Consider the following 15503-nt stretch of genomic DNA (forward strand, 5'->3'; position numbering starts at 1 on the left):
CGCCGAATAAATGAAATATGTATTTAAAATATATATCAAGAAAATACAGTGGTGTGAAAAATAATAAGGACACTTCAATCCATAACAAGATTACATTGAAAACTGACTAAAAAAGTGAAAATTGCATTAGTTTATAAAATTTATTGTTTTCTTAAAATGTTAAGAAAAGTATTATAAAAATATGTTGATTGCTTGTAGCCATATTTTATTTATATTTTATATTTTATGCGAATTGTCGTAGTTTGGTGTGTGAAAAATAATAAGGACACTTCATGACATATTTTAATAAGGACCAAACTTGAAAGAAATTAATGCAGGTTTTTATTAAATAATGGTAGATAAAGCGTTTCAGTGTCATTAATACTTTGTAGACGATCCTTTGTTTTCTAAAACGGAAGCGCATCGTATGGGCATCGAGTCGACCAAAATTTGGCACTTCTCTACTGGTATCGCGTCCTACGCAACCTGTATAAGTTGCCAAAGGTCGCCATAATTTGATGGACACTTTCCCCTGCTTGATTTTTTAACTTCATTCCAAAACATTTCTCAATCGGTTTCAAATCAAAGGATTGTATGGGCCATTCTAACAACTTAACTTAATTATCCTGGAACACCTTTTTTATTTTGCCGTCATTTTTGGGTCATTAACCTTGTTGAAGACTCATTTGAGAGGCACACCCCCTTTAGCATACGAAAGAATTATATTTTTCAAAATTTCAATGTAATCTGGTGATTTCAAAAACACTTTGAATACTGTATAGAGAACCCACAGCATAGTAAGAAAATGAGTCGCACACCATGCTGTTACCTCTGCCATATTCAGCCGCCTTCAGAGTATATTTTGGGTTATATTATTGATTTTTAGGTCTTCAACCCTGATAAACTCCTCTATCGGAACAAAAAAATATATTTGGTTTCATCAGACCAAAGAATGGTACGCAATTTTTCTTAGACCAAGCAATGTGATTTCTAGCAAACTGTATTATTTGCTGAATATTTTTATACCCTACACCACTACGCGGGAAGTGTATAATTTTTCGATTAAAATGATACTCTTCTGACACTGTGAGCTCTAATGTGGCCACCACAGAGGGTTTTAGGAGTTGTTGATGCGTCAAAATTAATATTTAAGTAGTTTTTTATTTGTAAAGATGTGGTAAAAGGATATTTTTTAATCATCAAATAACGCATTTATTATTACAGGTGCAATTTTTGGATTTCTGCTACGACTTTTATCTTTGAAGTTCACTTAGCTGCATCCCCCACCATTGTTTTTAAATATTCTAAGCTTTTTCTCTAATTTTTCTGTATGAATTTCCTTCTTTACGTAATCATTTAATGATTTCTCGAGTAGCGTGATAACAATGCGTATTTTTACCCATATTTGCAAAGAAAAACTAAAAAATACCGGTAGATTTAACATTTAATGAATAGAAATTAATTCATTTTAAACTTTTACTTACAGGAAAGAATCACAAAAAAATAATATAAATTTATTTTTACTAAAACGAAAAACTGTCCTTATTATTTTTCACAGCAGAAATCACGGATTTTACGAAAAATATTTGTTTTGTATAAAAACTAAACAGAAAGAAACCAAAATAGTAACGGGATTTCTTTTTGCAATACATGTACATTTTCAAAAACAAATTTCCATCGCAAATTCTTTCATTTTACACATTTAAGGAGCGACCAAAAGTTGTGAATGTCGCTGTCCTTATTATTTTTCACACCACTGTATATACATCAAATTTGCCAACAAAACACCCAAACATTTTTGAATAAATTCGAAATTTGAAATTTAGTTTTAGACCAAAGGTGTTAAAGAAGAAATGTTCTACACAAAATTTCACTGTAAGTCCCTGAACAAACCAGATATCTAAGTAAACTACTATTAGTCTATTAGTCTCTGAACAAAAGAAATTTGTAGCTAAAATATTTAACATCTCCAGAAGCTTTCGCCTTTTAATACGATTAAGACCGTATTCTACCGTTTTTATTCACATTTTCGTTATTTGCGGTCACAATATATATTTCATTGATGTTTTTCATAATAAATTATTTCAGAAGATTATGTGTGCTCGATCCAAACTGTTTTTGGAATATCTATGGTGAAAATATATAGGGAAATATTGATAACCCAGATCGGACTTTGTAAAGTTACGTATTTTAGTACTATAAGTCATAGGTTCCTGATATTGTGTGTGACAATGCGGGGATAATCTACGGCTATTTTCCGGTGAATATATCCAACATACGAGTCCTAACATCTATAGTTTTGGCAGGGTCCTAATGGATAATGATAATGATGGCAGGTACTCCTGCTCTGACAAACTATATTAATATTTTTATTTTTTTTTATTTTATTTTAATTCATTTCTTTTTTATTTCAATGTTATTTATTTTTTAACTCTTAATTTAATTTTAATATCAATATTAATATTCAATTTCAATATTTAAGTTTTTTTTAATTCTTTATTATATTTTATTTTTTTAATTCTTTATTACACTTTATTTTTTTAATTTCAATCTGAATTTTTATTTTAATATATATTTAAATTTTTTAGTTTCTATTTTTTTCTTATTTTATTATTTTTTCCAATTTTATTATTTGTTGTTTAATTTATTTTTATTTAATTAATTTATTTGTATTTATTTTAATATATATCTTTTAATTTTTATATTAATTTTGTTTTTAATCTAATTATACCCTCAGCCTTTAGGCTAAAGAGGGTATATACACTTTGATACGACCAAAAATGTGCCTCATCGAAATAATGGTTTTAGACACCAAGTATGTTTGTACGATATACGTTTCAGACAATTTTGAGTCGATCTAGCAATGTCCGTCCGTCTGTCTGCCTGGCTGGTGCGCACGATAACTCTCGAACGGATCAATCGATTCGGTTAAAATTTTGGGTATCGAAATATTTTGTCCAAATTTGATTTAAGTGCGAAGGTGGGCCATATTGGTCCACTTCTTCAGGTACCTCCCCCACAAAAGTTCAAAAATGTTCGTAAAAATTGTACGCACGATAACTCTTGAAGGGAGTAACCGAATTAGTCCGTACTTTGCACATCGTTACATTTCTACCAGAAATAGATGAGGTTCCAATATGGACCCCATTGGTCCACTCATTCGGGTACCTCCCACACAAAATTTTGCTTAGGTGCACTTTAAGGCCTGCTCTCGAATCGCTTTGATTTTTGTTGCAGCCACTTGTATTCACTACCACCATTACGGCGATATAATTTTTTTCAGGAGCAAGTCCATACTTCCTCAGAAATCAGCACGAAAACTGCAAACAACCCATATAATACCATGTGTCGTAGTTGGAGCGCACTATAACTCTCGAACGGATCAACATATTTGGTTAAAATTTTTCAAACTTCGCTTAAGTTCGAAGATAGACCATATCGGTACCTCCCCCACAAAGGTTCCAAATTTTTCGCCAAGATTGTGGGCTTGATAACTCTAGGAGGGAGTAACCGAATTGAGCCAAACTTTGCTATTGGTAATATTACTTTCAGGCATAGATCGGGTTCTAACATGGACTATATCGGCCCACTCATTTGGGTACCTCCCACACAAAATTTGGAAAAAAAAGTATAGTTTAACAACTCCTCTCTGATCCTATTAATTTGTGATGCAGCAGGTTGCACTTGCGGCCCCTATTACGACGTTGTAATTTGTTTTCGTGAGCAAGTCCATACTTCCCAATACTGATCTAAAAAGTTCCAGAAAATCCTACCGGCACCACCTAAACTGCCTAATGTGTAAAATAACCCTTTAAGAGAGAAACCCAGCAAAATCTTCGATGCCAAGGATGCTATTGAATCATGGGTGCACGTGATCTGGCATGTCATCTTTTTAGCATTTCCACTCATGAATTGTATATGAGCGTGACCACCATAAGATGACATTCATTTTCGGATCTTAAGATGACATTCATTGTCGGGTCCTGAGCATGTCATTTTGGAAAATGGAAAATTCTGTATTGAAATATGATTTTCATGACAAACCAAACTCTTTATTAATTCAAACTAACTCATGAAATAACTAGAACTAATTTATCAGCATGAAGTTTACACCCAAAATTTCAATTTTATCACCGCCGCTGCACCGCAACAGAGTATACTTCGTCCACTCTCAGCCACTGATTTTGTTTCATCTTACAAAAGCTTTTCTATTATCTTCTCATCACCAGTTCAGATTTCGACATGTAATTTAATTTTGTAATTTTATAACAAACATTTTGGAAATGTATACTCTTTTGTTTTGATGTCGCTACATGTAGGGATGTACAAATCGACTTGTTTGTTTCTAGTGATCTGTACAAATGATTCATATGCTGATGAAAAGATCGGATCTTTCACGACTTCCTATGCATGGGTTTAAATGCTAATGAAAAGATCGGATCTTTCACAACTTGCTTTGAACCAATGCAAAATATGCCATGAAATCACGTCATCGCATAGAACCCCTTCCTTCAAATTTTGCTGGGAGAGAAATCGAGTTAGCTCAAACTTTGTAAATTGAAAAGTAAAATTGTAATATATTTAAATTCAGAAAATTAAGTACAACATTTTTAATTATGTAGTCTGTAAGGAAAATATCCAGAGACAAATAAAGAAAAAAAATATTAGGTCCGAATATGTACTACATCGGATCACTCCTACGTGTACACCCTACCCAAAGTTTGGAAAAAAAAATGCACTCGTCTTTGATTATTCTGAATTTTGTTGCAACATGTAGTTTTTTGCGGCCCTTTCCATCCTGGAAAATTTTCCCAACAGCTAAAAAACCTACAGAAGTATTGTGTTAACTTTTTTCTTCGGGTACATGGCTGAGGGTATATCTCTGATACTTTCTTACTTGTTTTTATTTTATTTTTTACATATTACTTAAATTTTATTTTATTCATTATAATATTATTATTTAAATTAATGTTAGTTTTAACATATATGTTGATGGCGCAAACAAGTGGATGATGAGATGACAAGGCGCGGTATTCCAGTGTGCAAAGCAACAAATAGAGAGGACTGGAGATCTCTTCTTAGTTCGGCCTATAGAACAAATGTTCTGTAATGGGCCAGCTAAGTAAGTAAGTAAGTAAGTAAGTTGTTTTGTTTAATAAATTTTTGCTTACATTTTTATTTCTTTTACAAAAATAATTTTATAATTTTTACTTTTATTTTAATTAAATTTTTTATATTTTTATTTCCTTTCTTATTTTATTTTTAATTCTTAATTGAATTTTAATATCAATTGAAGTATTAATATTTAATTTCAATATTTAAATTTTACTTTATTTTTTAATTATATTTTATTTTGTTTTTCAAAATTATTTATTTTTTAATTTATATTTAATTTCAATTCAATTTTATTTTTTAATTTCCATCTTAATTTTTATTTTAATATTTGTTTATACTTATTTAACTTTTATAATTTTATTTAATTTATTTTTAATGAATTATTTAATTAATTTTTTTTTTAATATTTTTTTAGTTTATATATTTAATTTTTATATTAATTTTGTATTTGATTTTAGTTTTTATTTTAATTCTTATCTATATTATGTTCTCATGGAAATAATGGCCTTAGACTCCACTCCTATTGTGACAAAATCTGTTTCAGACAGTTTGGGGATACTAGTTTTTGGGGATACTATCGGAATAGATTTAGCTTAACGCAATCTTGAGCATATTGTTCAAAAGTTTCACATATAATTTGTCATTATCTTCTTCAAACAATAAAAGCACGTGATGCATCAATTTAAAATTGTATACATATCATTATTATTTAAAATATAATCAAAATCCCCCACACAAAAAGTACCTCACAACATACATACGTTCACATATACCGTCTTCTGGTAGATTGGTAGTTTTTTTATTATTATCCAGTTGATTTACTGATAAATTTGTTCGATCATTGCTTAACGTCCGTGTACGAATAAAATGTAGCATTTAAATAATGCGTGTCCATTGATGGATGTGGAATGAATAAAAATTATACGATTTCAAGCTTGTGGAGATGATGACGATCGATGATCATAAATGAGTTAATTTGTATGGATGTGGATTAATATTTTCAAAAATAAGGAACAATGTTTAACAAAAATTAAGTGCAGAATACGCAATAAAAATGATTATTAAAGGTGCATTTTTAAAATGTATGTGAACATAATAAATATAAAAAATAAATTAAAAGAAAAAATAAAAGAAAATAACAATGTGGCTTACTAATTTGTCGTCTTCTCATGTTGGCTCTATTAAATCAAGCAATTCTTTTTTATTTCACACTAAAAAGCAAAACAATAAAGTGGGCTTTTATCTTTGAAGGCACTATATGAAGCTGTAAGAAAAAAAGAAAAAAAAATTGAAAAAATATAAACAAATTAAAAAAAATATTTTAAAAATAATATGGTTCACATAAATGTATCGATTCTGGAAAATATTTTATAACTAAGATAGCTTTTAAGGCGGAGGCAAATGCCCACTATTACATACATTCTCGCTTGGGCGTTTGACTATAACAAGGGCGAGTACTAGAGTTGTGCCAAAGGAACTATATGGAACTACCTAGTTCACTTCGCAGTTCCAATGGCCCACATTTTGTCTTTGAACAAACTGCATATACTTAATACTACATGTTACAGTTCATGATGTTACTCATACGTTTTGGAACTAGTACCCAACTCTAGCGAGTACTAGGACATAATTCAGACGTGGCTCTGGAAGTCTTTTATTAATAACGTAAGCAGAAATTTTTGTAGCAAGAAAATGTTTCTTCTGTGTACCTCAGGCCTTATTTAATTATAATTTTAGAATACCTTAATCATTTTACATGACAAACCCAAAAGTAGTCCCAATTTACATTGGGCGAGTTTATTTGCGGCAATTGTCATTTTGTAGGAGAGAGAGGTGAGGCATATGGTAACCCTTTGCCTCTCAGCACCCTCTCTCACCTACAAACTGACAATTGCCGCAAGTAAACTCGCCTAATGTAAATTGGGACGTAGAATTGAAATTTTGTTTTAACAGTTGTAACTATTTTCAACCTTTCTTTTTAATAGCTTTACCAGTAAATTGAGTGGCAGTAAATTTTAATTTTAACCACTTTTGTAAATCCCAAATTGCAAGTAAATCACATTAGTCGTTGTTTTGTTGTTGCTGTTTGCCTTGTAATCATTCTCTAAAACATAGAAATTGTCTTTGACATTGTCTCCGTGAAATACAAAGGGGAAATACACTTTACATCACGTATTCTATAAAATAAGTTTGTTAAATAACATTTAAAACTATCAATTGTGAAGTAACAACAAAAGTAAAATGTTACTTATATGAAATTTATTACCTATCTTCGGACAATTAAATAAAAAAAAGTTGAAACAGCTAAAAATATGTTTTTCTCTGTAACCAATTACTAGTTTATAATGAGGTAAAGATCCACCATTTGCGGGTAGTATGACTTAGTGCCATCAGGCCACACAGTGTGGTTAGTGGCCCTAGAATATATAATATAGGGTGAGGGTCGGTTTATATATTATACATATACACCGAGACTATCCCTTCAGATCTGTAGATCTGTCTGCTAATTCTATTTAGATTTAAACGTACCTATTACACATAAATATATTCAAGTATGTACTTGGATTCGAGTCTTTAGCGCGTCACATGTATCAATAACACGTTCACGTTCACACCTTAAGCTACTTTCGGACATAAGAGGAATTTTTTGTACGTCGGTCCAAATTGTTCTTTTGTTTTCGGCTTTATTTGTTGAAAATCGTTGTCAGTGTAGCTAATTTCTCCTATTTCAGAAGCCTGAAGGGCTTTCAGTGAACAGATGACATTATTGGTGTTGGTTTGATTTAATAAAATAATAAATATATGCTGAAGCCATACATAAAATTTACCAATGTCGCTTATAGTGATTGCTACAAAAAACTGCAATTTAAGCAATAGTACTTCATTTTTGTCCAATTTGAACTGTCGTAGGTCTTTTACTATGTTTTTCATTAGATGCCCACAGCATAATTGCAATATAACATAGGCAGGTGCTGTATTCTTGGAAGAATTTATATAACAATGATGCAAGTATTTATCAATAGCGCAAATATTAACCATTTTATTGAACGATCCCAAAACAGCATTTATGCAGGCCCAACTCCAATCTGTACACACACATTTTGTGATTGGCCATTGTATACCATTTTTACGACAACATGTTTCGACATATAAAAGAAATCTAGAAATATCACCAGTATAATGGCTGTATCACTTTACTTCCGTAACATGAATTATAAGGCTGTACAAGAAAACGCGCTTCGATTTGGGGTCCAATTTACGGAGAATACTGCCAGTGGCGTCAAAAAATATTGTGTTTATGCTGGGTTTTCGGAGTTTTCAATTTTTTGTCATTTCTAATTGTTCTTTGCTAAACAAGTATATATCTTGCTTTGAAACATATTGAAAGTAAAGTTTCCAATTTTTTCGCTTTGCATTTGTATTATGTCAAGAAAGGGGTCTTTGTCGCGGACATTTCTTCTGCTTGCCTCAGCTTTTAATTTTCTCGTTGCGTCTTTTGACAGCAAATTTTGGAATATAAAATAAATAAACATCCTCCTCCTCCTCCACATAAAATCTGTCTACATAGGTCCACTTCTGGGTGAAGCCCCACAACCCTACACATCCATTAAGGAGTAACATGTCAATAATTTTTGTTTTTATTTGTAGCTATAATGTTTATTGGTCTATTTAGCAGGTCTGTACCATTAATTTCATTAATAATGTCTCTTAGATCAAATTCAGGTTGGAACTGCATTACAATTTTTAACGTATATTGGTACTTGTACCACAACATCCAAAAATATTGCACTATATATAAATCACCAACATTTACAGGTCAAAACTATGGAAATTTGCGATAGGATTCTTATTTTAACAGGAATCTCCATTTGTTAGAATTAGTGAGTCAATTTCTTCAAAACACAGTCAACAATGGCGTTCATTGCCGTGTTTACCTTCCACTTTGGAAAATGCAATTAAATGAAATTTTCGAAGTCATTTTCAAAAAACTTGAATTTCTCCCAAGACCGCACGTTTGCGCAGCTGTTTTATGGCTTAGCGAACAGAGGAGAACCCAAACTTTCAGATCGTATATATGTATCTTAACACGGAAATGTACGGAACTCACTTTTGAAATATCCACGGAAAATAAAAAAATAATTTTGAAAACTTCAAAAAAGCACTTCTTTCCTATTAAAATTGCATGAAAACAATAAGAGCTTCTTTCATTTTTTTAAAGAGTAAAATGTCATAATTGTTTTGTAAAACATTAAGAAAAATAAATCATGGCATACTGACTTACCATTTGTCCGCGCCACTCTATTTTTTTAATGAAGCCAAATTATATTAGAAGAAAAAAAAATTATGAAACTTTAAGTGCATTTTTAAGTCGTTTCGCGGAGTAAATCGCCAAACTGAGTATGGATCATTTGCAGTGGAGTACTTAGCTAACGAATTCAATAAAAATTTAATTAATTTTGTGTACTTCAAAATTCCTTAAAGTTCCACTAAACTTCCCATATTTCGCACTGTGCGTTGGCCATAATAATTCAGCAAACATACATTGTTAACTGTCTTATGCTTTAAACGAACTAATTCTTCTATAAATTTAACGGCAATTTTTTTACCATGCAGAGATCATTTAAGAACAGTTCTTCTCGATTAGAAAATGTTATACTTTTTCGATATTCGCATTTATCATAGAAGACCTCCCTTGGGTTCATCGAAAGTGATTACTGTCACATTTGGATTGGTATCAATTTTAATTCTACTCTTGAGAAATAGACATTCCTCTTCTTGAGAATTAGTATTAGGAGTAATATCTATAATTTGTGTCGAATTTACGACAACATTTTTTTCAAAGGTGGGAGTATTTTCCATATGCTCAGTATGAGTACTTTCAAATAGCTAAAGAATCGTTTGAGTCGTTATCTATAGACAACATATTGCTTTCACTATGTTCCAAAGAAGCAGAGTTTTTTTATTTACTATTATTATCTGGCTGTTTTAGGATTTCGTTTACCCCGGAAATTAGTAAATTCTCCGAACTTTCGTTGAGAACCATATGCACTACGTCATCAAAAGGAATTATATTACTTGGATTTGATTTGTCATCATAAATATTTGTAGTAATTTCCAAAGCCTCACCATTTTTTGAGCATTTGAGCAACATTCTTCCACTTCAACATTTTCGGCAGATTTTGTTGACATATTTGCAATAACTTTTTTACAATGAGGTTCTAGTACAGGTAACTCTTTAATTCGTTCACTTCAGAATTTCCTTCTGAGACTGGCAAATAGGTATCGAATTCAAAATTCTGCACAGTTTCTTCAGAATACACAACTATATCTGTACCTTCGCAATATGTTTTGTTATTTCCCAGATCTTGGTTAAAAGTTGTTTTGTTAGAGTCCTGGAGATATAAATATAGATATATTTTTAGATCACATCGAAGTTGACTGGAAAAACTAATAATATGTACTATTACTTGTCTGCTATAATGTTCTGTTGTCAGCTTCCCTTTGTCGATGTCATTATTCTTTTCGAGCTTTTCAGAATCTCCTTCGGAGATTGGTAAATGGATGGATTTCAAAATTCTGCAAAAGTTACATCAGAACAACCAATTATATATGTCTTTCCCGTCGCAAAATATTTTTGCATTTCCAAGGTCTTGGTTACGCATTGTTAAATTAGAGTCCTGGAGATATAAGAATATATGTATTTAGATCATACCGAAGCCGACTGGAAGAACTAATAATATTTACAATTACATACTTGTTTACAATAAGGTTCTGATGTCGGTTTCTCATGGCCGGTTTCATTTTCCTTTGCGAGGTCCACAGAATCTCCTTCTGGGATTGATACATTAGTATCGTAATTAAAATTCTTAATAATTTCCTCGAAACAATCCAATAGACCATTTTCTTTACAAAAAGTTTTGGTATATTCCAGAACTTGGATAAACAAATCTTTTTCAGAGTCCTAGAGATATAATTTTCGATACATTTTTAGATCACATTTAAGTCGACATGAAGAACTAAAGCAGAAAACACATCAAACGTTTCAGTAAATGTTTGTGTAATTTCTGGTAAAAGAATAAAGAAGAATTTGAACTGTTATTATTCTACCGGAGAAATAGGCCATTAACTATATGGGCCCTACGCCATATGTATATACAAAATCGACGATATCTCGGGTCCCAAAACGATTTGGGTACTGTCGGATAGGTATTTTGATTACCCATAATATGGTATATGTCGACATATGACACGCAGATCCTGAGAAACAGGCCATTTACTAAATCGGGCCTTCGGCAGATATACAAAATTGGCGATATCTCGGGTCCCTAAACATTTTGGGATATATATCGGGTACTATCGGATAGGTATTTTTATTACCTATCGTATGGTATATGTTGATATGTATATGGCAGGCGGGATACTTGAGGCGGAATAATTATTCACACTCAAATATCTGCTTAAATATTAATAAAATGTTGGCATATTTTATGTAACCCGTGTGGGGTTAGCTAGATCCTCCATCGGGACCCTCCCATTGGCGAATTGGGGATGCTCTGGCCGAAAGGTGGAGTACCAGGGAAATAAAATACCAGAGGTGACCAAAATCTAGCTTAAGGAGTGGCAGCTGGCTCTTAATATCTTTGGATGGCGGAGGTTTAGTCAACCGGTACGGCAATCATCGAGGAAAAATCGGCGCACAGAAAACTAATAAGCGGCGATTGTACAGCGAAAAGCGGATGTCTGTTTTGGATCAAGCGATTCGCTATACAAATGTGTTTACCTTAAAGGCGGGATGGTGTCTTTAGTTGGCAGCCCCAACACCGTCATAGGATACAGAGGGCCGATCACCCACTTATCTGAAACTCAAGGATTAACGAAAAACTAGAAGAGAAAATGATAATCCCAACCTGATGACGAATATTGGAACACGAACACGGCTACGAATAAGACAATGGAACGTCAGGACGCTACGAGAAACGTCAAGGCTCGCTCAGCTAGAGGCCAAATCAAAAAATTTAACATCGACATTCTGGGTATAAGCGAAATGAGATGGTGTGGAAAAAGTGACCTCATATCAGGAAATGGAAATATTGTGCTGTATAGAGGAAAAGACAAAAGAGCGGAAAGCGGAGTGGGATTCATAATTTCAAAACACCTACGGAAGACACTTACTGAATGGAATCCTGTATCGGACAGAATCATAACAGCGCGGTTCTATACCAGCATCAAAAAATATCTAACTATCATACAATGTTATGGCCCCACAGAGGACACAGAGGATATAGAAAAAGACGAGTTCTATGAGCAACTATATGCAACCTTACGCAAAACACCAAACCGCGACATAATGATGCTAACAGGGGACTTCAACGCAAAAATTGGCACTGATAACCACAACCTCTCACATGGGTTCAAAAACATGGAATGGGTTCAAAAAATAGCAATGGAGATCGTTTCATTGAAACGTGTCAGACTTTTGATTTAGTCATTGGAGGATCAATATTTCCACATAAGACAATCCACAAATATATCTGGACATCACCTAACGGGAATACGCATAACCAAATAGACCATATGTGTATTCGACGAAAATGGAGAGGAAGCTTGGAAGACGTGCGCACCAAAAGAGGTGCCGATATGGACAGCGATCACGAGCTATTAGTAGCAACAATAAGGATCAAATTAAAGAAAATACACCAAGCTGGCTCAACAGAAGGCATCAGGCGCCTAGATCTTAGAATATTCGCAATCAAGTGTAGAAAGAACATCATGGGAAGACACATGCAAAACACTACAGGATATCGGAAGAGACATAATTGGTTACAAACAAAAGGAAAATCGAAAAGCATGGATATCAGAAGATACGTGGACACTTATACAGGAAAGAAATGAATGGAAAAAGCGTAAACTTGACAGTGATGAAGCGCTACAAAGATACAAAACTGTAGCCAAATTTGTGAAAAAATATGACAGAAAAGATAAAAGAAATTATTTTAAAAATATAGCCAATGATGCAGAAGCTGCTGCAGGAGCAAACAACATGAGGGAACTGCATAAACTTATCGGGCGACTATGTAATCAAAATAGAAATTGTGATCACATTGTGAAAGATAAAAACGGCCAACCCATCACCCAAGTTGAAGAACAAACGCACCGATGGAAACAACCCTTTGAGTTTATAAGCAACGTAAACGAAGATAATCTATCGAACCCAGAACCGTTAATGGAGCACCACATGAACAATTCAATATCCACAGAAACACCAAATCCGAACGAAATATAACAAGCCATTTTAAGACTGAAAAGAAACAAGGCACCAGGTGAAGATGGAATCCCACCAGAACTCCTACAAGGTAATCCAGCTACTTCAGCAGAGATGTTATATCCCCATATTCGAAACGCATGGATAAACGAGCAACTACCCAACTCGTGGAACAAAGGCCTTATAATTAAACTGCCCAAGAAAAATGACCTATCTGAATGTGACAACTGGAGAGGTATCACACTACTCAACACTATCTATAAAAAATGGCAATATGGCAAGCAAGTCATCGAAAAAACGCTCAGAGACGAACAACCGGATTTCGCCCCCATAGAAGCTCCCTGGACTAAACAAACACTCTACGAATAATTATTGAACAGACGCTAGAATTGAGAACACCTCTTTAATTAGTTTTCGTAGACTTCAAAAAAGCCTTTGACTCGATAAGACGGTCTGAAATATGGAACGCACTAAAAGCGAAAGGCTTGCCTATGAAATTAATTAAAATAATCCAAGGCCTATACAATAATGCAGAAACTTGCGTTCTACACAGAGGCAGAAAAAGCGAATCCTTTTATACCAATGCAGGGGTTAAACAAGGATGCCCTCTCTTACCTCTATTATTTGCAGTAGTTCTCGATGAAATTATGATTAAAATATGTGAAAAGAAACGTGGCATTGTATGGGGTTTCAACATGATGAAATTATAAGGTGGCGTAAAACGGCCAGCTGATTGGTTTCAATCTGTCAAATATTTTGTTATTGTGAATAAATTGTATGAAAAAGTTAACAAACATTTTGACATATTGAAGAATTTTCGGCCAAAATAGAGTTGTTGTTGTGCTACTTACGTGACCTGTTAAATAGATCTTGGGTTTCAACAATCGCCTTGAAGACTTGCACTTCGCGGAAGATATATGTCTCTTGTCCCATAAATTCAGCGATATGCGAATAAACACCACCAAATCCAACGCATTTAATATCAAAAACAAAACCTTAAAATATGTAGACAATTTTTGCTACCTAGGGGTTACTATGTCATCAGAAAATGGTGTGGAAGAGGATGTTGACAATAGACTTAAGAAAGCTAGATCCGCATTCGGAAGACTCAGCTAAACTTGGCGATCAAACCAAATATCGTATAAAACAAAACTGCGTTTGTTTAATGCATGTGTGAAATCAACATTGCTTTACGGAAGCGAAACTTGGCCCATAACAAACGCCATAACACAAAAACTCCAGGTATTCGTCAACAAATGCCTACGGATAATAAGCAAAATATTTTGGCCCAACAAAATCTCAAACCCTGCACTATACCAGATGGCAAATTAAGAACCAATCGCCCGGCAGATTGCAAGGAGAAAATGGAAATGGATAGGGCATACGTTGCGAAAACCACACAAAGCATTTCCAGGATGGCTTTGGAATGGAACCCACAAGGAAGCAGACGCCCTGGCCGCCCAAAAATTACATGGCGCAGAACCATACTCAATGAGCTGAAGAAAGCAAACACAACTTTAGATCATATCAAAATATTATGTAACGATAGAATAAGTTGGAACAATCTTGTGGAAGCCCTCCCAAGTGGAATAATAAAGGGGAAAAAAATATTTTATGTAATATTATTAATAAAGCACTTTTGCATTAATTTTGTTTACTTTTCATTGTAATTTAATCTGATTTGATACTTAAATTCGTGTTTTTTATCATACAAAGATTGTCAGTGTTGGTAACCGTCTAAATCAAAATGGGCAGAGACGCTGGAGTTGTTTACGAATGGGAACTTAAAGTAACTATTAAATAACTTTTTATTCAATTATTTTCGATTTTCCTTCTTTTAATTTCTTGCTCTGTTCCAGAACCTGCAAGAAGCTACAATTTTTTACTACGATAACATTTTTTCCTTTATGTTATCGAAAAAAATAGTAAAAATTAGTAGATTCTTGCAGTTCTGGAACAGACCATCTGTTTTTATCGTTTAACATTTAAGTAGGGTACACACGATCAGTTTTGACTGTCACTTACTCAAATAATCGGTTGCTTGCCAGTCTGTCCGCTCACTTTTGTCAGTCATCAGGCAACCACAAAATATTTTGTGGTTGCTGGACTGTTTGACATTTATCGATATTTCCGAAAAATCGACAGT

General features: G+C 33.3%; 1 protein-coding gene across 4 annotated transcripts in view; it reads right to left on the bottom strand.

Moving 5' to 3' along the window:
* Positions 1–15503, bottom strand: part of LOC141399304 (solute carrier family 41 member 1) — a 141116-nt gene that overhangs the window by 106786 nt on the left and 18827 nt on the right. For 3 of the 4 annotated variants that reach the window (XM_073977799.1, XM_073977798.1, XM_073977795.1), the window contains one exon: positions 6247–6358. The exons of the other annotated variant lie outside the window; for it this stretch is intronic. In XM_073977799.1, the coding sequence (XP_073833900.1) occupies positions 6247–6265 (19 nt within the window). In that variant the 5' untranslated portion in view covers positions 6266–6358. Of the gene's footprint in view, positions 1–6246; positions 6359–15503 lie in introns of those variants that run through there. 4 annotated transcript variants of the gene reach the window in all.

This window comes from Musca autumnalis, unplaced genomic scaffold (assembly GCF_047663935.1).
Source record: "Musca autumnalis isolate F117 unplaced genomic scaffold, ASM4766393v1 scaffold_3, whole genome shotgun sequence".
In the NCBI taxonomy this organism is placed as follows: Eukaryota; Metazoa; Arthropoda; class Insecta; order Diptera; family Muscidae; genus Musca; species Musca autumnalis.